General features: G+C 33.6%; 1 protein-coding gene across 1 annotated transcript; it reads left to right on the forward strand.

The window, feature by feature from the left end:
* The first annotated feature begins 11,324 nt into the window (after nt 1–11,324).
* On the forward strand, nt 11,325–13,633 carry LOC130623996 (uncharacterized). Its single transcript, XM_057439555.1, has 5 exons — nt 11,325–11,500; nt 11,594–11,659; nt 11,781–11,846; nt 11,979–12,179; nt 13,161–13,633. Exons 1-5 carry the CDS (start codon nt 11,443–11,445, stop codon nt 13,193–13,195), a joined length of 426 nt encoding a protein of 141 aa, XP_057295538.1. The 5' UTR covers nt 11,325–11,442; the 3' UTR covers nt 13,196–13,633.
* Nucleotides 13,634–25,119: the final 11,486 nt, after the last annotated feature.

Genomic DNA, 25,119 nt, shown 5'->3' on the forward strand with positions numbered 1-25,119 from the left:
ACTTTGTGAATAGCTGTTCGCCAGTAAAATAGACAAACAAAAATGAAAGCTGCAAAGAAAAATTAAAAAGTAAGTAAATCTTTTTCTACTTGATTTCTGACCTGAAACCTGAGACCTTAGTACTGGTACTGAGCTACACCAATACTCGCAAATTTATGTCTGCTAGTGTTCCCTCATAGTTTCTTTTGTTTACAACATACACCGAGCGATATAACTCCTGAGTGAATGTGCTGTAATTTTGTCTTCGTGTTTGAAAAGTCCACATCTCTCCAGTAAGACATGAAGTTTTACTTTAAATCGAATTAAACCGGTTTTGTTATTATTAATGCAATGTTTCTATTTTGAAGGTATAGAAATTTAGACAAATTTCACGTTACTGATTTCTGAGACGACCTCATAATATTCCCTTCAATAATACAGAAGACCAGTGAAGCTGTTTGTAGTATTTTATACGTAAAAATACCGGCATTTATTATAAAAATCGATACCTTGAAGCCACGCAAAGACCGCTGAATCTCACTTCGAAAAACTCCCGGGGAACAATCGAAACAAAACAAAGATAAGTATAAAACTCAATAAGTATCATAACCATGCAGCACAGCAAAAAAAGAGTTCTTAAAAGAACAGCAGTGGGGGGATTATTTTAAACGTATTTTTTAGGATTTTATTGACGCAAGGCCAAGGAAATTTACATCACAGTTTTTGGTCTTAGAGAGATTCTAAAATACACGGAAAAAATTTCATTATCTGTTATTTTGCCAACCAACAATCGGGTATATAATGTTTATTGCCTGTGCATCATTCAGCTAGCTTAAATCCACCCAAAGCATACAGTTTCAGGAGTGCTCCACTTCATCTCGGGGCCTAATTCACTTCTTCTCTACAACTAACTTAGCCAAACGTATCTTGCAATCAAATCATTTTAAAAGGTGTATACATTGAATGGGAAAGCACCTTGGATAGGAACAGGATTCTCCTTTGTGTAAGGAAATTGATGAAAATGCATGACAGATGGTTTATCGTAAATAAAGTAGACGTTTTCACAATAAGTTCGAATAATTTGGAAAAAAAACGAACTTTCTATTTCCCTTGGCCTAATATGCTTAAGAAACGCGCCAACACCCTTCATAGCACATGTACAGCCTATATACCTTTGTAACTCTGCTTAAAGGATGGTGTCGCGCATTGCTTTATACATTATTCTCTGGAAGGCCGAAGGCTGAAGAGATTAATACTTCAGTTTACCGTCGTCCGCATCGCAGAAGTACCATGAGCAAAATTTTCATTATTCTTATTTATTATTTTGCCTCCAATACTTGTGTTACAAAGAAAAACTCTACTTGGAGTTTCATTTAAATAACATGTTCTTTGCATAGCGTCTTTCACAGCACAGAAGTCGATGAAATTATTTTTCCTCACGATCGATTACAATAATGTGATAATTCAAGCTGTCACAACATTCTCATCGCGTTTGCTACAAAAATGCCGTTTTGTCTGTGTACATTGTCTTGCTAAGCCGTGTGAAAAGAAAAAACAAAGCCACCTGGAACTAATGCCTATAAATTATGTGCAGCGGGAGCAGGGTTTCTATTGGTCAGTAACTTATCAAATTAAAGAAACGTAAAATGTTGGTCAGGTGAGGTGCGCGCAGAACATTTCAAAAGGCTTTTTTAGATAATAATTGGGTAATTTATTTCAGATTTTTTTTTTTACATGAGAAGTCATTGCAAAACTGATAAACATTTCATGTGATAAAATATGCAATGTAAAAAGGGACATAACCACAACACTCTTTTAACGTTTATGACTGACAAATTTTCCAAAAATTAAACCTCATTTGTTTATGACGTCCAAGTTAATAGACATTGATTAAAACCCCGTAGTAAGCTCTCTAAATCTGAAAATGCTTTAAATTCTGATTATGATAAATTCTAAGTGTTTAAAACTATTTATGTTAACTTTTTACCACCTATGCAATTTGTTTTACCCAATCTTCATGATTCCAATACGATATATGTTTTTGTTGTGTCAAATTTTAACGAAAACACAGCATGTTAAGTTTTTTAACCAATTTTGGTCTGACATGACATTTTAAAAAATCATGTTTTGATTTCTCCGTTAACAAAATATTTTAACTGTTTTGGACTTATTTTGACCAAAAATTATATCAATAAAAAATCATTATCAGCATACTTTCTTTGTTCACTATGTTAGGTTTATGGAAAACGAAGCCTTTTTAATTTGCGGACTAATTTTAACCTAAAAAAGTATTCAGGCGGCAAACAAATTTTATTTCCACCATCAAATTCAGTATGCTTTTCTAATTTAGTGTGGCAAATTTTGTAGAAAATAAAGAATAATAAAATTCTTAAAAAACTTCATCCTTAAATAGTACTAAGGTGAAGATTAAGATTTTGCCGAGCCTATCATTTTAGCATGCCGTCTTGTTTACTAAGTCAATTTTTGTCGCTAACCTAAATTAGGTTCAGTCAGAATGTAAAATTCAAGAAACCACCTCCAACAGCAGAAGAACGGCGATGCGTGCAGGCGAGGCATATTTTAAAGGGGCTACGGAACGGCTGTTTGGTTTTTTACTTTAGTGACTTACACGAAAGTCGAGCTGATGGCGGCGAAAAACAAAAATGGATATTTTTTTGCATGTATGTAATATAAAGACTCGTCTAGAATTTTTATCTTTTCCAGCCTTGGTCATGTTTTCATACAGAATGAGTCTTGCTAAAATATTTCTTTGCAATATACTTTTCAAATAAAAATATTGAACCAGCGAGCAAAGTGCGCTGGTCTGTTCATTGCGCAAAATGCGTTTGCCGTATTTTTAATATGTGCGCGGGATGTACGGAACGTGAGCATTTTAACCTGTTCGTACCCCCTTTAAAAAACGTTCATAGAAACAGTAATAATACCATGCACGGAGGAGCTTGCATTTTTATTTATCTATTTATTTATCTTGCCCTTAATTTTAATATTAAGGTAAAAATGTATAAGATAATACGAGGAACATATAAATATTCGTTTATCATAGTTTTCTGACAGAAGCAAGAAGAAGACAATGAGTCTTATACTTAAATATTTTAAATACATTATTTTTAAAAAATACTATTTAATAATTACAACTGAAAATTCTAAAAATACGTGACTTTATTACCTTTGTTAAGGTTTTTTTTTTTTTTTGGTTTCTTTTAAAATAGGAAAGAGTCTCGATTTTTTGGGTTTGTTGTGAAGTTATTCCATAAATATGGGCATCGACCTAATAATGCTTAATACAAGTACCAGCTTTCAAAAGGTTGCACTGTCTATTTTCTTGTACAGTTGTTTGTTTTAAATGACGTAAAGTGTTATGTCGATGTATCTTAATGTTTAACCATGTTTTCCTCCAACTCCTGCATGATTTGATAGCGTGCAAGAAATTATTGTCTGCAAGAAAAAGTTATTATAACTCTTTGGATTTAGATTTGTATTGACACGAAGTTCTTAAGCATAATTGTTATTGCTTTAACTAATCTAGCAACAACTACTCTTTGATACAATTATAATATTGATGAAACTCAACTAGCATATGCACTATAAAAAGAATATTTTATGAAACAACAACGTACAGCAAACTATATCTGCTCCATCGTCCTGTTTTTCATTTTTTATTATATGGATGTAAATTCATCATATATTTCAACATCCTAAGGTTAAAAATGTTTTACACGGGGGTATTCGGACGTTAAAAAAATTAAAATTGTGCCACATGCGTGTGGAAGTTGAATCTTTAGGGGCAGTAAATCCGAGAAAAATTTTAAACAACGATTACCAGTCTGGATATGTTATCAACAAATGGTCATTTTGTGTCAACCCCTTTAAACTATATATATTTTTGTGAGAGAGTGTGTAAGTATACACATTTTTGAAACAGGTGTTGTCTTTTTATCCCCAAAAAACTGGAAAAAAAACTGTAATAAACTTAAAAGAAAGATTGTTTGTCCTAACGCTGTATTGTTAAAAATCTGAAAACAAGTTTAACGTCTAAGCATAGGAATAATCATCGTCTATATAAGTATGTCAAACCAATACAGTCATGCAGTTTGTTTCAATTTACAGCAATCAACACATCGCAATTTTATGAAATTTTGCGTAATGGTAGTAAGAAGTACGGGGTGTTGGAGCTGGTAGTAACTTACTAACTTCAAACAAAATTTAGGGAAAGACAAATGCTAAGACTATGAAACTCGCCATAGTAAGTGACCAAACTAAAGGGAGTGATTTCTTGCTTAGCTCCTTTTTTTCCTTACCGCGCCCTGCATTAAAGCAAAAAATCTTTCATATTAATTGACCGCTGGCAAAACATTGTGTTACTTATGTGTGCGTCGCTTGCGTGAAAACAGTTTTACAATTAGATAGTTATATTTTATGGTAATGGGTCATGTTTTCAGAACAACAAACCATTTATCTATTTTATTTACCTAAATTAAACTGGCAATAGTTGCTAGCTACTAAAAACACGTAGTGCGTTCCTGAAACAGCAGAGAGATTAATAGATATAAAATATACATTTTCCAGGGTCCTGCGTCCCGAGTCCCGACTCCCGGGTCCCGACTCAACAGGGTCCTGTGTTCCGCGTCCCACTTTTCCGATATGTCCCAAAAAACTACAAATAGGTATTGAAACTTTCAGTTTGAGTTTTGATGGATTTTTATTATTTTTAGCTAGCATTAAGCCAGAGTTACGCTTGTGCCATATTACAAAATATTGAAGCAAATCTAAGTGTTTAAGTATTTTAAATTAAATCGAGTAAAAAAAAAATTAATTAAAAAAAACAACAACAAAAAAAACAAAAAAAAAACGAATGGGCGATTGTTTTCTTCATCCTGTATAATATTTTCAAAAAATTGGATATTTTTATCAATAACGCAAAATGTCATGGTGACTCAACAGTTAGCAGTTGGCGGAAAAAAGTCAAATTAAACAATCGTCCTCTTCAAGCATACTTAGTACAGGTCCAATATCACAATTTACCCTTTTTTTGCTTCTATCTACTAACTTTGTCATAGTTTTTTATAATCCAAAAAGGTATATGTTACATCGTATTAGCATTTAAAGTTGGGAAACGTAAGATAGAACGTCATTTTGAAATTAACGACACAATCTAATTTTTTTTATCTGAATTTTTCTGCAATGTTCTAACAAGCATTGGTGTCGAGTTTTCGGTTAAATTTGCCATTTATACACGATGGGGGAAGGATTTTTCTTGCGAACTCTTAGCCACACCTACCCCCCCCCCTACAATTCCTTGCTTGCACAAGGTTTTTATCTGAAAAACAAACATGACAAAAGTGATCCCTTTCGGCAGTTTTCAAAATAAAGTAAATCAGTGGAGTAAATAAATCGTGGGAAAAAAAGGTTCCTGACCTCCCTCGAAATTTTTATCTGCACGAATTTTACCCCGATGAGGCATTGTAATTTTAAAATGTCAACTAAGATATTACTTTGTACTAGCCGGGAAACCCAGCGTTGAAACGCCGGGTTGGGCCACAAGTAATTGTGTGACCCGGCGTTGAACCTCTGTGGAGCGGCTTATAAGAACTGTTAACAGGGTCACACATTCTGGTAGGGCGATTTAGTACAGATATGTCGATACTAAAGTGAAGGGCACACAACGTTATGTATATACTGCTTCGGGAATTTATTTTTTATTTTTCAAAACTTTAGCTGAAATAAAAACAAAGTTTACAATCCGTTGTTACCATGTCATAGCAAAATGATTCGGTCAACATTTTTTATTTTGCAGAATACGTTCCCGATAAAGTTGACCCGTTACTACAGGTAAACCGTGGCGCATAGGCGCAACAGCCTTTTTTCGAAAAACAGCCCGTTGTTAAGACGGGACTAAGAGATGGGCACAGTTAAACGAAGTCAAACAGGCGTATGGGCATATTACCCCTTTTAAATATACCTTTATCGCAACTTTGGTTTAAATAAAAACACCGGAAGCAGCTTGTCGTTACTCCGTCCATCTAAATATATTACTCGCCACTTTGCTTTGCATAACAAGTTTTTATAACATTGATAAAAAATGTAACTACAGTGGCACCTCTATTAACGGTCAACTCCATACATTGGTCACCTCCTGATAAGCGGCCAGAAAAGAAAATCCCTGCCGAATTCATGGTCAAACTCTTTTAAAAAATCCCCCATACATCGGTCATCTCCAATAAACGGCCAACTGGCCACTTTCTATTGTCCCAATGTCTAATTTCACCTCTATTAACGGTCATAAAAAATCTTTATGCAAGCAAATAAAAGGAAAAATAAAAACAATTGTTTTTTTTATTTACAATAGGTATATTTCTTCATAATATATCATGTTTGAAACTTTCTACCGAGGTTAATAGCATGTGAAAGGATCTTTTTCGTAACTTGCTCTAGCCACTTTAACGCTTTCACATCTCCCCTTGCTTAATATTTTGCGGGTATTTCAAGTCCTAAACCAGCCCTATGATATACTTTCTTTCCAATAACAGTATATATGTGATAGACAGTGTCGACCTTTAAAAGTCTATTGGGTGGGTAATGAACGCATGGGGAATAGTTAACAAAGAAACGATCGTCAATTGTTTTTCTAAGTGTGCTTTCACTGAAGCTACCCTTGAGTTATTTGCAGATGATGACGTTTTTGCTGAATTCGCAGAATTGCAAAGTTTAATCTCGGAAATATCTCCTGAATCAACAGTCAACTCCTACTTAAATCAAGACGAAGATGCAGTGACATCAGTAGACACAGTCGATATACATTCCACTAAATGGAAGGAGAACCTGAGAGAAGCAACAAATTGTTGCGCGATCGAAGGTGATGACGAGATAGAAACACCAGGAGAAGTCGAGGTTGATTTTGATATTGAACAACCAGAGTTAAAAATAAGGTCAAGTCAAGCAGCCTTATATATTGTAGATGGTTTGAGCAACTTTTGTGAAACATTAGGTGATGCTGTCTTAGTAAGTCCCTTGAATCTTGTTACACTACGACTTAAACATTTAGGCTGAAAATGTTTTACAAAAAAAAGCAACAGATTATTTGAGTAAAGAGTTGTAACATGATTATAGATTGTACTGATAAGATACATGTATTTACTTGTGTTTATTTTAATCATGAATCATTCTTTGAGCCCCTCCCACCTCTTCCGACCAGACGTTTTGATAAAAAAAGGATATTCATATAAAACCTCAATACATTGGTCGCCTCTAATGCAACGGCCACTAAGCTGGTTCCCCCAAAATGGCCGCTATTAGAGGTTCTACTGTACCTAACTACAATTAGCAAAAAATTATTGATTAAGAATTTTGTTTGGCTACTTTTACTTTATTGACAGAGTTAAAGGTTAAGCTTCTTTAAAGAGTTAGCTTGATGGCCACAATTCAGAAAAAATAATTTTTTTTTGGCTTAGATAAAAAGCTCTACTGCCAAAGTGAATAGAAAGTTTATAATAATAGGCATAAGTGAATCTAGCCATTGACCTTTTTGAATGTTTACATTTTTCGCAGTTAGCCTTTTTGGTTTTAACAATTGTGTGACAGGCAAAAAAAATGCGGGCGCTAGGTAAAGTGAGGTGCATTTTAGTCTGTTTTTATGCAAATAATCATCAAAACGAAAATCCACTCAAAACAGTTTATATGAAGAAAAAATGTCGCGCAAAATTATTCGCACACCCTCTTCTCATACCATGTGACAATATGAAAACAAGCTATTACAACACAGCGTATCATGTGATAAAAAATGTTACCGTAGTTTAGGATCAACTCAAAATCGAGTGTTAAATTTGTCGACAATACAGGGTTGTTAAAGTTGAAAAAATGAACGATAGAATTCTTTAGCACGCTTATATGAAATCATAATGTGTCGCTTTTTATGCTATCTAATATTTAAGCACATTGAAAAGTTTGTTTGATTTTATAATCCATAAATGTTTATATTTACTACTGTTTTGGGTTTAGAAATAAAGATAACTTTATCTTAAAATTAATGACGTCATCCTCTTTTTTATTTGAATTATTCTTCATTGTTTGGCAAAGGTTCGTGTCAAGTTTTGGGGCACTACTATGTCAAAGGATTTTTATTGCTCCTTCTAGCCACACAGAGGCCCCTAAAGTTCCGAGTCTGGATACGGTCAAGATCCTATTATTTGTTTCTAAGAAAATGTTATATCTTTGACAAATGGATTAATATTTTTATCAGAAAAACAACATAAAAACATGATCCCTCTTCGAAATGTTTAAAACAGGTAAATCAGTTCTGCATGAATTTAACCCGGATAAGGCATGGTTATTTTAAAATGCTCACTAAAATAATATTAAAATTAGTTATTTTCCTTTTCTTCTGAATTGTTTTTATAAAACATAGGAAATTTAAGAACCTGAAAGAATTTCACAAAGGCGAAGTAGCTAGTAAGTATGTTTTCATGAATAAGAATATACGAAAAAAACGTAATTTTGTAACTGTGATTTCATGCTTCTTAAAATACTTCATTTAATTACAATAGGTCACGATTTGGAAATATTTCCAGAATCTAACAACGACAGACAAATTTACGACAAAATGTAAAGAGAAGCCTGAAAGAATTGTTTAATGAAACGATAATTGCTCTTTGTTTTTGTTATCCATTCACGCCCAAGATAAAATTAATAGAAATAATAGATAAATTGATTCGCCCTTTATTACGGATGACTCCAATTATTATGTTTTGTTTAATAAAGGAGTGAATGATAAGCTTGCTGCATTACACATGTGTCGAGGAGTTGCCTAATTTTCTGTGGAAAGGAGGTTTTGTTGTCACAGTTGCTGAAAATGAGCGCTACTGGATAGGATTTTCTTTCTCTTGCAGAAAAGCCCTCAATTCAAGTGATCACCATTTATTTCTCATTTCCTCCAAATACAATATAAACTGCTTTATCTACAGCGTAAAATATTACGTGAGGTCATAAGTATAGAGCAAGATCGATTCTCCGGCAATGTTAATTATTTGCATTAATAGCTACCATTATGATTTCCATGAAGTTAAATGTTATGCCGTGCTGTACGAATCCCTTCGTTAAGGCCTTATTAGCGCTGAGGATTTCCCGTATAAACCTGGTTAAATAGATATTAGTTAATAAAAAAGCTGTATAAACCTCTACTAATGAAGTTACATTTAGAAATAGTCATATTGCCATGCTAGCTAGGCAACCACAAAGTTTTTATTCTTTAATTCTAAAGTTTAAATGCTATTTCAACTTTTTCTTCATGAATTTCGTGAATTTGGAGCGCTGTAGGAAAAATTATTAAAGTTATAATTTTAATACAAGAAAGCTTGCCCTGATTGCATGATAACAATGGGTTTGAAGGTAGCCGGGTAGACTATATGGTTATTTGAACAGATGTGGCAGTATGTTTAAAAACGTCAGAGAAGATGGACCTCTGTAAACGCGATACCTGCAGTGGGACCATGTCTTACCCGTCTCACAGGAAATTAAGAGTGGGGAATTAGAACACGAAAGTCGAGGTTAGGACCCTAAACAGACCAAAATCAATTCAACCAAATGTTGTCTTGTTGTCGTTACCTCCACACTCTTAAATGCTAAATTCTACATACGTTTTAAATTTTGATTTTTGTATCAATAATGCTTAAATGCACAGAAAACAAATAAAACAATACTCATTTCTTTTTTGAGATTGACGCAATTAAATTACTTTTGACTGAGGGACTTGCTACTAGTTACTTCAAACTAAACTGATAAACTTACATTTACATCTGTACTATATATTATTATACAAGAATCTGCCCTTAACACATTAAGACATTATACAAAGCTTTCAACACTTAAGCATGAAAAGTTTAGGATTTGTGGCCCCTAGGGTTGCAAGGACCAAAAAACGGAGGTATGGTAAGTTCAATCAGCACAGAAAAGCGGGATTCTTGTTTTTTATTCTCGGCAAAAAAGTCAAAATTTGAATGAATGGACAGCATGTAAAATTTATTTTAATCCAATATGAAAACAGCGTTGACGTCAGAAAAGTGCTGGTGATGATCTAAAACAGACTGCAGAACAAAAATATTAGATTGTATCAGATATTTGCTGTATAAAAGTCTATAATATGCGTCCGGCTTTTAATTTTAAGTGTCTTAATCTCTTCACCCTTAGAAAACCTTGCTTTTATGCAATAGCATCATACATCGTCTGTGATCTCCCAACAATGCAGGCTTCCATTACACTATTTAAAAAAAACAGAAAATGATTAAACTATTTTTGAAAAAATATAGCTGCAGAGGTTCAAAACTTCTAGTTTTCAAACCGAAAAGGTTAGGAATATTTTCAGACTTCTTTTGAGTTCAGAATTCATAAAATTATTGCATAAGAAGACGTGCATATTACAGATACTTTTGGGTGCTTTAAAAATTTTTACGTAGAATTTTTTATTGTCAATTTTTACCCTATTTTAGGAGACAAAGGTTTTTTAGGTCTCATTTTTTCATCCTCCGTAAAATTCAGGGCAAGACTATCAAACTAGGCAGAGCAACTAACCAAAATTACAGAATTGGATTTAAATCAAAGACATTAATTCTGACTTATAGCTGTCTAAATGCAAACTTATCGGAGTTAAAAATAAGATCTTTAATAATAATTGACCAATGACAAGTCACACATCGTACGCCATGTTTTCCAGATAATGCGACTGACACGGCAGCAAGTTTTTGAGATCTGACTGTATGGTCAGAAAAAAGAGAGAAAAAGTATTAATAATGGTGGCATTGGTACTTAAAATTATAACTGTCAGATTGTGGCATGAAATTATAGACGTGTTCTTATATACTCACATGTACCAAAATATGTATGAAAGTATAAAAGTTTTTCGACGCAAACAATAATTAATGCTTTGATTCCAGTGTCAAAATTGCATTAATTGGCTTATATTGATTCTTCCGTTTTTGTTAAGATAAAAAAATCCCTAATGTTTCAATAACATTCTTTTCAATTCATACTAACAGAAACAGCATACATAAAAACGGAAATTTTACCAATACTGTCCGCTTAGTTTTGTTATTACATAATTTTTATCTATTAACATTCATCCTATGACGTAAGAGAACTGCTGGATGTTTCGTTGATTGGATGAAGATTAGCGAGTAAGAAAATAACCCTTTAAATTAATAAGGAAACATTAAAATTTGATCTGCTATCATATTGATCTATTGTGGTTAAAGCAATCTTAGCGAAACAAAGGAGCTATGCATGAAAAGAAAGTAGATCGATTAAATATATAACCTTCCCCCGTGTTATAATGTCTTTATGTCTGCTTGTCTTACAAAGGGACAACAAAGAACATAAATATCGCCTAAACTCATGTTCCCTTCAAAAGGCAATGTAAAATTGCATGAAAGCGTCATTTTGGATTATTAGCACAGGATGGCTGCAATGAAGTGCTTTGTGATTTTGGGTGTTCTTTTCATGGCTGTACATGCAGGTAATCTTTATTTTTACCTCTTTTCAATACCATTGATTGCAAGTAAGTTGCTAATCAAGATGTCAGATGTATTACTTTACTGTGTTGTTTCAGCTCCATTTCTCAATGATGACAAAGAACTGGATAACTTGGCAGCAGATCTCACTGAAAACAGAGAAGGTAAAATGTTTGGTATTGATGGTTATTGAAATCTCTTTTTGACCATTTAACAATGAGTTATTTGGTTGTTTATGGGTTATACCATTTGTCAACTGAGACTAACCTAACGTTACATATTTAGATTCAAGTGAATATGCCATCTCACGCAAGCTTAGAGAAGCGTCAGATATGCTCTCAAAGATTTCTGGTACATATTTTTCGTAAAGATGATCATGTTTTACTAAAAAACGGATTCCTTAAATCAACAATCGCACATTTCTCTAGAAGTGCTATATGGAATGGCGTTGCAAAAATTTTAATTATGTATTTTACTTTTCAGCAATGTTGGAGAATCAATGGAGGGACCCACAAAGAAGTAAAAACTCAAAGGGTCGAGGTAGAGGGGGTAATCAATCAAAACCTACTCAAACAACACCTACCCGCAAAACACCTGCTGACATAAACAATGTCTCTGATAAAGGATTTAATAATGTAAAAAAAGAACTGAATCACCTTGAAGCGGAACTCTCATTTCTACAACGTAATCTATATTTTTATTTTAATGTTGACTGGTTAAAGAATATGCCTACAACTTAAAATATATGCTCGTACCTTTTTTCTAATCCATTTTGATACCATTTAACCAATATGTCGGAAGCGACAAAACCATAGTGCTGTTTTTTTTCAAATACCGAGATGGAAGGCGATACAGCTATCGCATTTTAAACGTTGCATACCTGGATTTTGCATCCAAATTGGAGAGCCAAGTGCTGTTGATGGTCCTATCTAGAAGTAATCAAAAACGATAATTATCCACAAATATTATTTGCAAGGTTGTAAAACGTATAAAATCATCTTATCTGATAACTATTCTAGAAAAAAAGAACAAAAAGCGCCCGAAGATTTTGCAATCTATTTTTTCAAATTTACCTTGCTAAAATTAAACTTTTTTAAAACGAATATATTTCGTGCGAAAGTTAGGAAGCTCAAATCAGATTTTTATAGACATCTTTAACTTTTACTTTTTTTTTGGTTAAAGAAAGGAATTTATCCATAAGAAAAAAAGGAAATTTTTAGAACTTTAAGCTTCAAAATTACTTTTTCACCAAACTGCAATGCTGGTAAAAAGAATGGGATTTCAGTACAGAGTATTTTCTCAGACTTTTGACTACACATACACTTGCAATAAAATATCGTCAATTTTAATACGCAGCTTTTCTAAAGGCTACCTATTAATATCTGTATCTTTATTTCTATCTAATATCTTTCCAATCTAAAGCAAATGAAGTCGGGTTGTCGTAACTGTTAGAAAAGGCAAGAAAGAATCAAGCTTTTAAATTGTGATATATTCGAACTTTTGCATTACCAGCTTTATAGAGTGATTTAATGTGATAACTTAAAGAAATGCTAACTGTCTTTCCTGCAGATATATTTGAGAAGTTCTGTCGAAACGAACGCTAGTATTTCGATTACAAGTAGTACCAAGCAAGGATTGATGCAGTATAATTTCGCTTTGTTTTAGGCATGCTTCCCATTATGGATATGAAGGTGTTGTAAAGAAAATTGGCACAAGTAGAAAAATGACGAACGTGTACGCATTAATAATACGTGTTTACAGAGATTGTATGTGTTTATATATCGCACAGTGCAAAATATTTTGTCGTGTATTTTCATTGAAAATTGTTAAATAATTCTGCACAATATATTCCCTTATTAATATACATTCTTTTACATAAAATATGGCCTGTTATTACTTCCACTTTTTGTTCTTTCAAAGTTAATATGGTTTGGTTGATGGAGATCCTATCTATCTGTGACATGTAAGTCTGTCACATGGAGTCGGTATATGAAATAATTCTGGAGCGCAAACAGATCCCTTATCTATGCAAACAAAATATTATACTCGATAGTGTGTAATGTAATGTTTTTTAAAACGGCTTACAGGTTTTCGGTGTTTTTTTTCAGAATATATATCAAAAAATCTAGAATCGTGATTAAAAACGGCATATACATCGCGAAAAATGTTTTTAAAACATTACCAAGTTATCCCTTGGTGGATTTTGTTATTTGTATGAGTAAACGTGACAAAATTTTTAATTTTGTCGTTATTGGTTTAAGAAATTTAAAAAAAATCCAAACTTAGTAATTGCTCATCGGAGGAATCAATGAAATAGCAAGCACCTCTTATAGTAGACGATAATTCAGGTCTCAACGTATATTACCTCTAGAAACGACCTCTCTGTAGTGGACACAGTAATGATTGGTTAAATAGACCTTAATAAATTTTTTATATTTTTGCTAAGATAGCAAAATCTCAACGTTTTTACTTTGTTTCAATTTTCTTTAAAAAAAATACTTTTAACATCATCTTCAAAAAAACAAATCCCCCTGACGCTTAACGAACTCAACGTCAGATTTATCTTACCCTGACACCCAAGGACAATTATTTAATTCAATTTAGAGGAAACCTTAATGTAGTGTACATCTTTCTATAACGGACACTTCTTTGACGTTGTGATGGTGTCCGCCATGGAAAGGTTAGATTGTACTTCGTGCGGAGACAAAAGTTACCGTAAATCATAATTATTCAAGTAAGCTTGACTTCAGGAGTTTCCCTTTTTTAAAAGTTTCGCTCCGGTATAAAAACAGACAAAAAACCCCAAATTTTAGGGTTGTCGTTTAGGTACTCTGGGCACTTATATAATTTTTGAACTATTACTCATTTAACCTGAACGCTCATTTGGTGCCTGGGTGCGTATTAAAACTTGTAAAAATAAGCATTCTCTTGCCAGAGTTATTTGAGATTAAAACAACTTTTTTCTATCATATTAACAACAAGAACAACAACAAAAACAGCGCATTCATCTTACACATGATGCAATGCAGCATCTTCGGGTTTGATGAATCGAAAAAAGTTTTAACGATCACAACTTAACAATTGCTTTGAGTTTGACTTCTTTCATTTTCATTTGATAACGCCAACAACATGAAACCACCCTGCCTGTGTCGACTTCTACTTAATTCAAGAGCCTTCGTAAACACACAATAATGATAAAGATTTTATGTTCTTTTCATTTTCCTCTGTTAAAATGACAAAACTTAAGTATAACTTTCCTCTGCCGTTTACTTTTCCCTTTTTGAACTTTGAATTTTGAACGTCTCTCGATTTCCTATTTCGATTTGCACATTTTGTGCCAAAAAATCAAACAGAAAAACATTTTTGAAATAATATCTCCTTTAAAACTAGCAAAAAGGTAAAATATCTTCGAAACCTGAGATCACAAGCGTAACTTGACTAAAAGTGAGAAGTGAACACCTTACTGACTTTTTGAAAATGTTTCATGGTAAGAAATAAAAATATTCATGCTCACTTAATCCTATTCGGGGGAGAAGGAAGACAAAGTCTTAAAATATTGGCTATTACTGGAAACTACCTCTAAAAGTCTCTATGAAATCATTGTAATCGGGGAAATATAACAACTTCCATTAGAACTATTTTTAGTGCTTGAAACTACAACACAACCTTATTATATCAAGGGGAATTATTCTCCATATTTTGTACACGTGATTAATGCGATTTAAATTTTTTAAAAAGAATGTCAAAATTCGCTGTAGAACTAAAGCAAGTGAATTTTTAAGAGGATAGTGATATTTTCAACGCATCCTCTCAAAAATTTCAATGTGTAGCATGAAGTGTAAATATGCTGCTGATATTTATGCCAGACATGAAAACTACCCTACCTATTAGGTCCCATTCCGTTCCGGTTCTGTTAATTTTTAGTTGAATATTACATTCCTCAGCGAAACGAACCATTTCAGTTCATATGGTTCGTTTTGTTGTGGTGTACGTTCTTGCTAGCTTTGCAAAACTGATTTTTGTTATTTAAAACGTATCTTTCGTATTGAAATAATGTCGTCAATTACTAATCAATCAGAAATAATGACTGAAAATGTTGATTTATTTAACGAAGCAGTACCTGAAACACCAACACCAACTTCCTTTACCACAGAGATTGGAAATGTGCTGGTCTCACAGCAGGACCATGGTTCGTAATAATATTTATACGTTTAGCTGATCTTATGATTTTACAACACCACCACAGCAACTTATAGCTAGCCAGGAGCATATACTGGGGGCAGTCGGTAGACAGGTTGTAAATGTTTTTGTAAACATTTGCAACTCATTTATAGCCAGCTAGCTAACAGACTTGTAATCAGGGGATCTTGAAAACGGGGTGAATAAAGGGGTGTGTGAGGGGCAATTCTGTATTATTTCATGACAGACTTCATTTGACAACAGTGTCAACAAATCTGTGTATGCATGTAGCATTACGTCAGAGGGTTAAATCATAAAGGCACCTTGGACAATGTTTGACCTTCCTTAACAGGTTGGCTCGTTAGTGTAGAATATATATGCCCTGTTTAAACTTGTCAAATAACATAACACATAGGTTTAATGTACATATGTTAAAAGTGTGTCATACTTTGTTTACACCTGCAACAACTATGATGAAACTTCTCCTGTGGCCAGTGAGATTTGTAAAAAGTACAAATAAAAATTTGTACAAAAAGGCAAAACTTTGCATGATTGTGTGCCAGCGGAAAAGACGAATTTAACTGATCAGCGAAAAAACATTCATGAAAGGGTGTGTTTGTTTTGACTTAAGGAATCAAATATCTCATCAACTTCAAAAACCCTTTTTGTCCCGTTGTATATAAGTTCTTAGGCGCCATGCAGTAAAGTTATTAAGTTAAAAAACCAAAGTATTGTGTTTAGCTTCTTGGAATTCAACAGCAACATTACTGCATGCCTCAAGAACTGTTTATGGAAAAACAATATTTCAACTAGTTCAGCTAGAACTGAAGCGAGGTAATTTTGAAACTTTTTTAAAAGAGCATCTAAAAACTTGACAGGACTTGTGTATATGATGTCAGCTTGAAATAAAGGATGTCATTAGACTTTTTTAAATTCAAATTAGCGTACAAATATTTGTGTCACATTTTGTGGCAAGATGATGTCATATTTTTCTCTCCACCCTATTATGTTTCTAAATATAATTGACCCCTCCCTCCCCAAAATGTTTCTAAGTTTTGGTTAATATTAATCCTCAATTATATAAAATTAAATCTTAACTTTTGCATCTTTGAAGGGCTTTTTATTTTTAAGCTAAGCAGTGTAGGTAAATAGGTAATGAGGTGTAATACACTTGATCATAACTTCCTTTTTTAATGAATTATCTGGTATTTAGATATCATAATTCAGAATGCCAATAGTGAAGAAGCAGAGTCCAGTAGAAAAGTGGAACAAATGGAAATGAGGTGTTTCAGAAGAAAACATTATCAGAAAAGATCGAAGGTGAAGTTGTTTATGAGGGAGGTTTGTCGGAAAAAGTTGAAAGTGAAGTGATTCGATCGTCAATCTTTTGCAAGAAACATGCAAAGAGACTTTGAGGTAGAGCTGCGACTAATCCCTATGACTGGAGAAGCTCTACCACCAAATGCTATCAAAGGGACGAAGCTAGACTAGATATTGCAGCTAGAAACTCCGGCAACGTGGTCAACGAGCATTCTTTGATGTAAGGGTTTTCAACCCGTTCGCTTCAAGCCATGTTAATCAGAATCTTCTAAAGGTATTTTACAGAAATGAAAAAGATAAGAAAAAAAAATTCAACCAACCAGTGATTGAAATAGAGCACGGCTCGTTTACTCCTTTGGTGTTTTCGAGTCAGGGTGGTTGTATTTGTGAAACAGAACGATTTATCAAAGAATTTTCGTTGAAGTTAGCGCGTAGTCAAGGAACGGAAGAAGGTGTTGTGATGAGCTGGTTAGGAACGAAAATATCATTCGCGCTATTGAAATTAGCAATCTTGTGTATAAGAGGATGGAGAACTTTGAAAAGGAATGAAATGCCAACTGATCCATTAAACATCCTGATATCCCAGTTAGTTGGTAGAATTGATGTGTGAACGAGAACTGTTGAATATTTTATTTTTTGTTTTTTGTTTTTGTTATTGGCTTAAGCGTAATTTGTGTATTATCTCTTATAATAAGACGGAGAGTGTGTCTCTGACGGAGATTTGTCAGGGAGATTTGAAAGTGATGTCGTTTGTGAGGGAGTTGTGTCGGAAAAGGTTGCAAGTGAAGTGGTTTGTGAGAAGGTATGGAAAGAAGAAGAAGAAAAGACTGCCTATCCAATGAACAATGAAGGGGAGCAAAGAATCTCTAACGATAAAATTATGGTTGTTTCGAAAGTAATCGTTAAAAAGATCACATTCTAGGAGTTTATTGTGACGATCCTGAAAATTATTGGCCCTTTAAAGTTAATAAAGTAAATAAAAAAGTTATTCACGGAAAATGGTTGTGTGACGATATTGACACAAACGAAAGCCTTTGTTTTTTATCAGGTGCCCTGGAAAAATATCATTTATTAACGTTATAAGGGATGAAACAAAGTATGATAAACTGTTTACATTGAATATAAAGCAACATGTAAATGGAAAACTACGATTAAGTGAAGCACAGGATGTATTTTTAACTGCGTATTTCTTTTCTTTTTTAATTGAACGATGAATCACATTTAGCAAATTTTTTAATTCCCCATGTCATCTGTGAACTTCCATTCGTTACGGACACGTATATTACTAGCTGTTTTTTAAGATTTTCTGGTGCGCGTGCGATCCAGAGTTAGGCTGCCAATGCGAAATTTACCCTTTGCCGCAACCGCAGCAACCCTCACTTAAAAAATTTAACACATATTTTTGACAACGCAACACACAGATTTTGAACATGACTTGGTTCAACAAGCATATATATCCATTATTTACCGGTGTGCTGGGGACCGTGGTTGTTATTAAAGTCCCCTACTCGAGAACAAAACGCAAATTTTTAAAAGGACTTAGGTGGCGTTTGCATGAGAGTTCCGCTTCGCCGAAATAAAGTGAATTCACTTGTCTTCGTTGACAAGCTTTTTCAGTATACCCCGCAGGTGAAGCAAGTGTAACTGCGCATGTATAGCAACCTCGAGTGTTGGTCTTTTATGATATTTTGACGGGATGGCACTAATATTAGGGTGTAGAAGAGTCTTGAAGACAAGGTTGTATGTAAAGTAATCGTATAGTCGGCCTAAAGGCGTACTGCGGCTCGAAATTTTACTTAAAATCAGGCGAAATGAATCCGTCTTAGTGCACTGGGTATGTCCGTTGCTTTAACAGAAGAAATTAAATCTATAAAATCCCAAAAATATTTGAAATTCTTGAAAACGATGATCTTTAAATAATGTATTATGTTAAAGCGTAATGACTTATATATGTTATATTCTTGAAAAAAAGTTTTTCTTATTATTTTCCTTTCTAAAATTTCAAAATTGAAGTATTTATCTTTCGTAAGAAAGTCGTCCTATCGCAAAAAACCAAACATAATTTGGGCCTGTTAATTACAGAAATTCATCCCAAAATATTATTCCAAAGTCAAAAAAATTCGCGCAATATTGGCTAGTTAAAATAATATAAGAAATTTTTTTTAAATTAAATGTGGAGTTCAAAAATATAAGCAGTATGTTATAAGGGCAATAATTTAAAAAAAAATCAACCACACCTTTTTAATAAAATGTAGTTAACTTATACAATATAAATGAATAAAATTGTTAATACAATCTTCTCCGTTGTTTACCCTGATACGCAAACGTTTCCAAGCACTTGCATTAGGTCATTTAAGTCCGTTCTTATCCAGTGGGCATGGCATTCTAACAAGTTTTACCTAAACATTTACCTATACATTGTATACAATTTCTTCTGCATTAACAGACAGACTATGACACAGATATATTACCTGAAAGTACAGACTATGACCTTTTGCATGAATGACAAACAGAGCTGGCTTAACTTTTTTTACGACTGGTTTTTGAACGCATTCAATATGCTTCTAAAGTTTGCACATAACATCAGCAAACACAAACTGTAAATTGTTCTCACCATGTGGAATTTTATTAGATATAAAGGGTATCCATACACCTCAACACGTTTCATGTTTAGCGCTTTTTGTGCAACAATATGTCTGCAAGTCGCAACTTCTAAAAATCAATCGTATTTCTGTTGTGTTGAATTACAAGTGTGCCAAGTTTTATAGCAAAATCATTTGTAGTTCATCAGTAATTTATAAGAATGTGGATGCGGGCACTTTATGCCCCTTCCGGTGCTACAGCAGTCCTAAAAAGCATGGGTTTAATAGGGTTAAAACATTATTTTAAAGAAGTTTACTATAAGATTCCTGGACTTTCTCTTTTCTATTGTTTTTTCTCAGATTTTTCCTTAAACACAAACACTGCACTCTTTTCACGTTTTCCCTCTCCCTGAGCCTTGGTTGCTGTAACAATACACACAGCTTCGTTGGAGATTTCATTATCCAATATATCATTATTGCCTTCAAACTCATCTAAAAAGGCATAGGTGTTGTTAGGAAGATCTGCAAACATACAAAAATCCACAGCTCGTAACATTCAAATAAGCATTTTTCTTTTGAAACTTCCTATCAGATACCTGTTTTTTTTTCTTTTTAAAATTGCTGACCATTTTTTTCTTCTATAAATACGGTTGCCAGAACTATCTCTTTCATATACAATAATGCTTGTCGCACGTTTCTTCCTTATTTATCCTTTAGGAACTATGAAAGATTTTAACTTTTCAAATGGATCCATCTTTAGTTAATTTATATAGCATTTAGATATATATGACAATAAGAAATCAGCAAGTTAAACTTATTGCTTGGTTAAAATGAACTAAACAAAACAAGTTAAAAACAGAAAGTTTTCATTATTTACGGTTTTTAGTAAATTCATATTATTTTGTTGGAATATAGACACTACTCTTAACAATATAATTCGTCCAGGCAAGCCTAGCTGTAGCTAGCTATGCTGGTAGCCAGTTAGGCGTAACCTACAAACCAGATATCCTGTGATCTAGACATCCTTTCTTCCACCATTTTGCCCACCGAAATGGAGGGATCCCATGTGATGATCTAAAGCTTAGGAGCAAGCTCTGTTCTCATAAATGTATTCCAGTTTTCGTATTTAAAATGCACTGCAAGTATATTGGTTTTCCAATAAGAAATATGACGCTGTGTGTGTCTGTTAGCTTTATACGTTAGAGTTGATTATTTTAAGCAGATATTGAGTATATTTAAATATATTTTGTTGACCAAAATAAAGTGAAGTCCTGTTCTAGTCAAACTTGCTGTAAAACATCTGATTTGGTACAATAAGTACAAGACTTTAGAATAACTCCTATAGCTACTTTTCACTGAAAAAAACTGTCTGTCTTCGTGGCTTTGTTTAGCTTGATGCAACGATTTTGTTTACTTATGCTTTCGTTCGTTAAATTTAGAAGGTCCTTAAATTGCCACGAAGCCATAAAGCAGTGACGTGAAGCCACAAAGCCTGTTAGCTAGCTGGATGTTAAAAGTTTATTTTACTGTTTTAGATAGCTAATTGCTGTTCAGAAACAAAACAATTGTCTTCAATTAGGAAGTGTGCGTGCCAACAAAAGGAAAAGCCTTTATATTCCTTGTTCAGGAGATGTGATGCCTGATCATAGTACAGGATTCCTGATAGGTACAGCCTAGCGATACAACTGCTACTGCTGCTGTTCTCTTTTAATGTTAATGTTATATGTTATATATATTATGTTATAATGTTGTTTCTGTCCTAGTAAAGTGCACTAGCTAATTAGCCTTAAATCAGTCTTTGCGGTGCATTTTTGAATCGATAAGTTGGCTACAATCTTTCCCAAAATTGTTACAAAACTTTTTAAAATTCCAATTATTCACACACTTTCACCCCCTCACATCCTGGACAATGTTGCACTCGGGTTTTTTGAAGACAAAAGTTTGCTGCTAACTATGACTCACCAATATTATGTAATGGGGAAGGAATTAAAAAGCATGGTAATTCTCTATTTATTGCCATTTCTGTCACAATGGTCAGTTATTCTATTTTTATCAAAAACCTTTGGCAGCGATTGTAGCATAATGCTAACTAAAGCCACAAAATTTTTTGCCACCATCCCCATCAGCAACGCAAAGAAAGTTTAACTTTGTTAACTAGCTATAGCCACATAATTCGTTTATAGAATCACACTTTCGTTTCTCAGTATCGATCTATGTTTATAAAAATTTATCTGCACAAGTATTTCTTAAAATTAATTAATACCAAATCAAGGGCAACAGGCAAAGTTTTTTTGTTCTCCCTTTTTGTCATAGCAAGGATACCATCTTTAACTAAATACCGCCGTGTATGCATCCTTTTTTTATGTATAGCATTAAAATCGTAGCCGTAACACCCTTTCATTCTATACAATTCCATCATATGTACAGACATTTGGTATTTAGGAACTATATTCTTCTGGTGAAATCACAGAATAATTATTGACATAGGCGAAAATTTCTTTTTATCATATTGTTCTTTCTGTGACGGCTCAAAAAAGATGTGGGACATTGTGACATTTTTTATCCTTGTCTTTTTGAATTCATTATGTACCAACCCACTCAGAAGGTCAATGTACAAAAACATTACTCACTTTGTTGCAATGTAGAAACCTGTTAATGAATGAACTTTTTTATGATTTGCAACGTTTTTAATGGTCTTTTGTGAAAACAGATACATTGTCATTTTGTATATTCTATAACAGCAAAAAAGCTGCAGTCTGTACAATGCAATACATTTTGATCATAGAGATATTATCAATGAATTTCTTTGTTTTTGTGAAGAAGCAAGACAATGCCAGGGACTGTATTTGTTAAAAATATAAATAACTTGCTTAAACAAGGTAACTAAAACCTCTGAAAGATTTAAAGTTGTCGTTGCAGCATCAACTCGATTTGTAATCTCTGAGCAAACTTGGGAGTAAAAGTAGCTAGGTTAAAACAATTCAACGATACTAAAGACTAGTGTCCCATTGTATTGCCATGAAGTTTCCATAGGTTTGAATAGATATATTTGGACAACTAGATTTCACACTTGAACTAAAGGAGACTTTATTTTCTTTGGGAAAGCGTTTAAAAAATACCATGTGTCATTTCTGAAGTATTATTTGTTCAGCCTGGATGTTTCTGAGCAGAGATGGTAAAGTGGTAGCACATTCAACTTGTAATCATGAAAAACGACTTAGAACATCGTGGTCCATTGAGAGTGGAAGGACTTGGCGAATGGTAACCCGCTTGGACGCGTGGAACCAGGTGATTTGCGTGGAAAGTCCTCATTAGGCCACAAAAAGCAATATCACAGCCTTTAGAGGCCTGTGCACGTAGTTGACGGCGTTCTAAATCTATGGCACTAGGGAAAACGACTTAGGATGTCGTAGTCCATAAAGAGTGGAAGGACTAGACCAATGGTAACTTGAGTATGGTGAAGGGGTAGCACATTCGACTTGTAATCATACTGTTTCTGGTTCGAGTCCCCACTCCGGCGCACTTTTAATGCAATATTGTCAGCCTATTTGGTGCTATCTACTGACTGCTAACCGCTAACGAGCTTGTGTAACAGACAGAAAAGTTAGAGCAATACTATACGTATCTCTTGCGGCAATGTATCATAGTTACAGTCGGAGGGGAGTAAGAGCTAACTGTTACTTGCTTACTTACTAAAACCTTTTTATTAATTGGAATGAAATGTTTTACAGAAGTGAAATGTTGTGCGAATCGCCTTGCCAGGTCGAATTCATCATTCTTGTGTGGACTAGATCAATCTACACTTGCGCAGTTGCGCTCACCGAATTAAAAGTTTATCTTCAGTTTGTTTGCAAGAGCTTTTCACTGCAACTAAATTTCACTTATGTCTAATTGAAATTAGGTATAAATTAAAGAGATAGAAACTTGACCACATAAAATTGAGTTGAGAAGAAGTCAAGAAAATGAAACTAACTAGTTTTCCCTCAAAACCCAAACGAGAATGTTTGTAAAAAATTTGTTTTGATTTTAGTTTAGTCAGACGCGAACTAGCAAAAAAAAACTACATGTATGTTTTTATGTAATATTACGAAAAACAACATAAAATTTATAAATTTTCGCATTTTATTATGTCTAAATTTCAGCCCCAATAATCCATAATTAAATTAATAATGCAATAGAGAGATTTTCAATACATACATACATTGCACAAGAACCGCCTCAATAAAAAATAAAGATGTTGATACACAAATAATTTCAATGTGTCACTTCAATTAATCCACATTGGTGTATGCTCACCAGCAGGGTTAAAAAAGTGGATTTCCTGAACTACAACGTGGCAATGCTTACTGCAAGCTTCTTTTGTGATGTTCACACACAAATATGGCTATGAAGTTTGATGGCAAAAAGGGGCCATGATGTAAAGGATAACACCTGACCAACTCAACCTCTATATAATATTGATCGCAAGTGGGAAGGGAAGCATTATCTGTAGAATAAATAGTTATGTACTTTTGCTGATTTCCCTAAACTTTTTGGTCCTTGGTTTGTGGTTTAAAATTGACGATTATGGCTAGAACAAGCTATGGAACTTTCCTTATCAGAGTAGAATTATCTCACTTACTGTGTCATTGTATACGTGTATGTAGCTACCTAGAGGAAATCTGTCAACAATAATTTTTCTATTCTAGCTTGTAGCTGATTTTATTCTAGCTATAATAGCTAATTTTATGCTAGTTAAATTGGTAATTGTATGACAGTTAAGTAGTTAATTTTATGCTACCGTTGTAGTTAGATTTATGCTAGCTACTTGTTTATAACTTTGTTCTACTTTATGACAGCTAAAACCTATTTAAGTTTTCTTATTATCCTACGTGAGTCGGTAGTTTTATCCTAGCTAGCTTAAGGTGTGACTGAGAAAGGGTTTATTACATGTAAAATAGTGATATACTAGCTAAACGAATCTTCGTTTTCCTAAACAAGCCCTTCAGTCAGTAGCGATATAGCTTAGATTAGCCTACGATTTTGTTTGAGGAGCTATATGTCCGAGCAAAGGTCACGTGATATTAGTTAAAGCGATTTATGTATTACGTGGCTAAAAAGTTGGTCTCAGCGGCACCATTTACGGTTGGTACCATTTTTGTTAAAAAAAAAAACTCCATCGCCGTACTAAAAACATGTTATCTCGTCATACTTAATTTTTCTTATATTTGCCTTATTTAATAAAAAAATAGCCTTCACTTTGCGCCTCAAATATTGAGAGCCATTCCAAATCTTTTCTGGAGATGTCGTTTTTGCGCATAGCATCAAAAATTTTATTTTAAAAAAATTACTTGCTTATTTTTAATGAGTCGTCAGTTTTAATTACACATGTTTAACGGCTAACCAACTTCTCCTTTGAAATCCGTGTTAAAAACAGATTTTGTTGAAGAACTGATATTTACCCATTGTGAAATTGACGTTAAATAAATTTGTATTATTTATCTTATCTTATAGTTTAGCATTCCCTTGCTTCGTTACACAAGTTAGTATTTTACCGAACAGAA

Source organism: Hydractinia symbiolongicarpus, chromosome 13 (assembly GCF_029227915.1).
Source record: "Hydractinia symbiolongicarpus strain clone_291-10 chromosome 13, HSymV2.1, whole genome shotgun sequence".
NCBI lineage: Eukaryota > Metazoa > Cnidaria > Hydrozoa > Anthoathecata > Hydractiniidae > Hydractinia > Hydractinia symbiolongicarpus.

Excerpts from the sequence above, each read along its gene's own strand:
- LOC130623996 (XM_057439555.1), top strand. The coding sequence starts at position 11,443 with ATGGCTGCAATGAAGTGCTTTGTGATTTTGGGTGTTCTTTTCATGGCT. Across the intron at positions 11,501-11,593 it reads TTTCATGGCTGTACATGCAG|CTCCATTTCTCAATGATGAC; the intron begins GTAATCTTTATT and ends GTGTTGTTTCAG. Across the intron at positions 12,180-13,160 it reads GGAACTCTCATTTCTACAAC|GCATGCTTCCCATTATGGAT; the intron begins GTAATCTATATT and ends GCTTTGTTTTAG.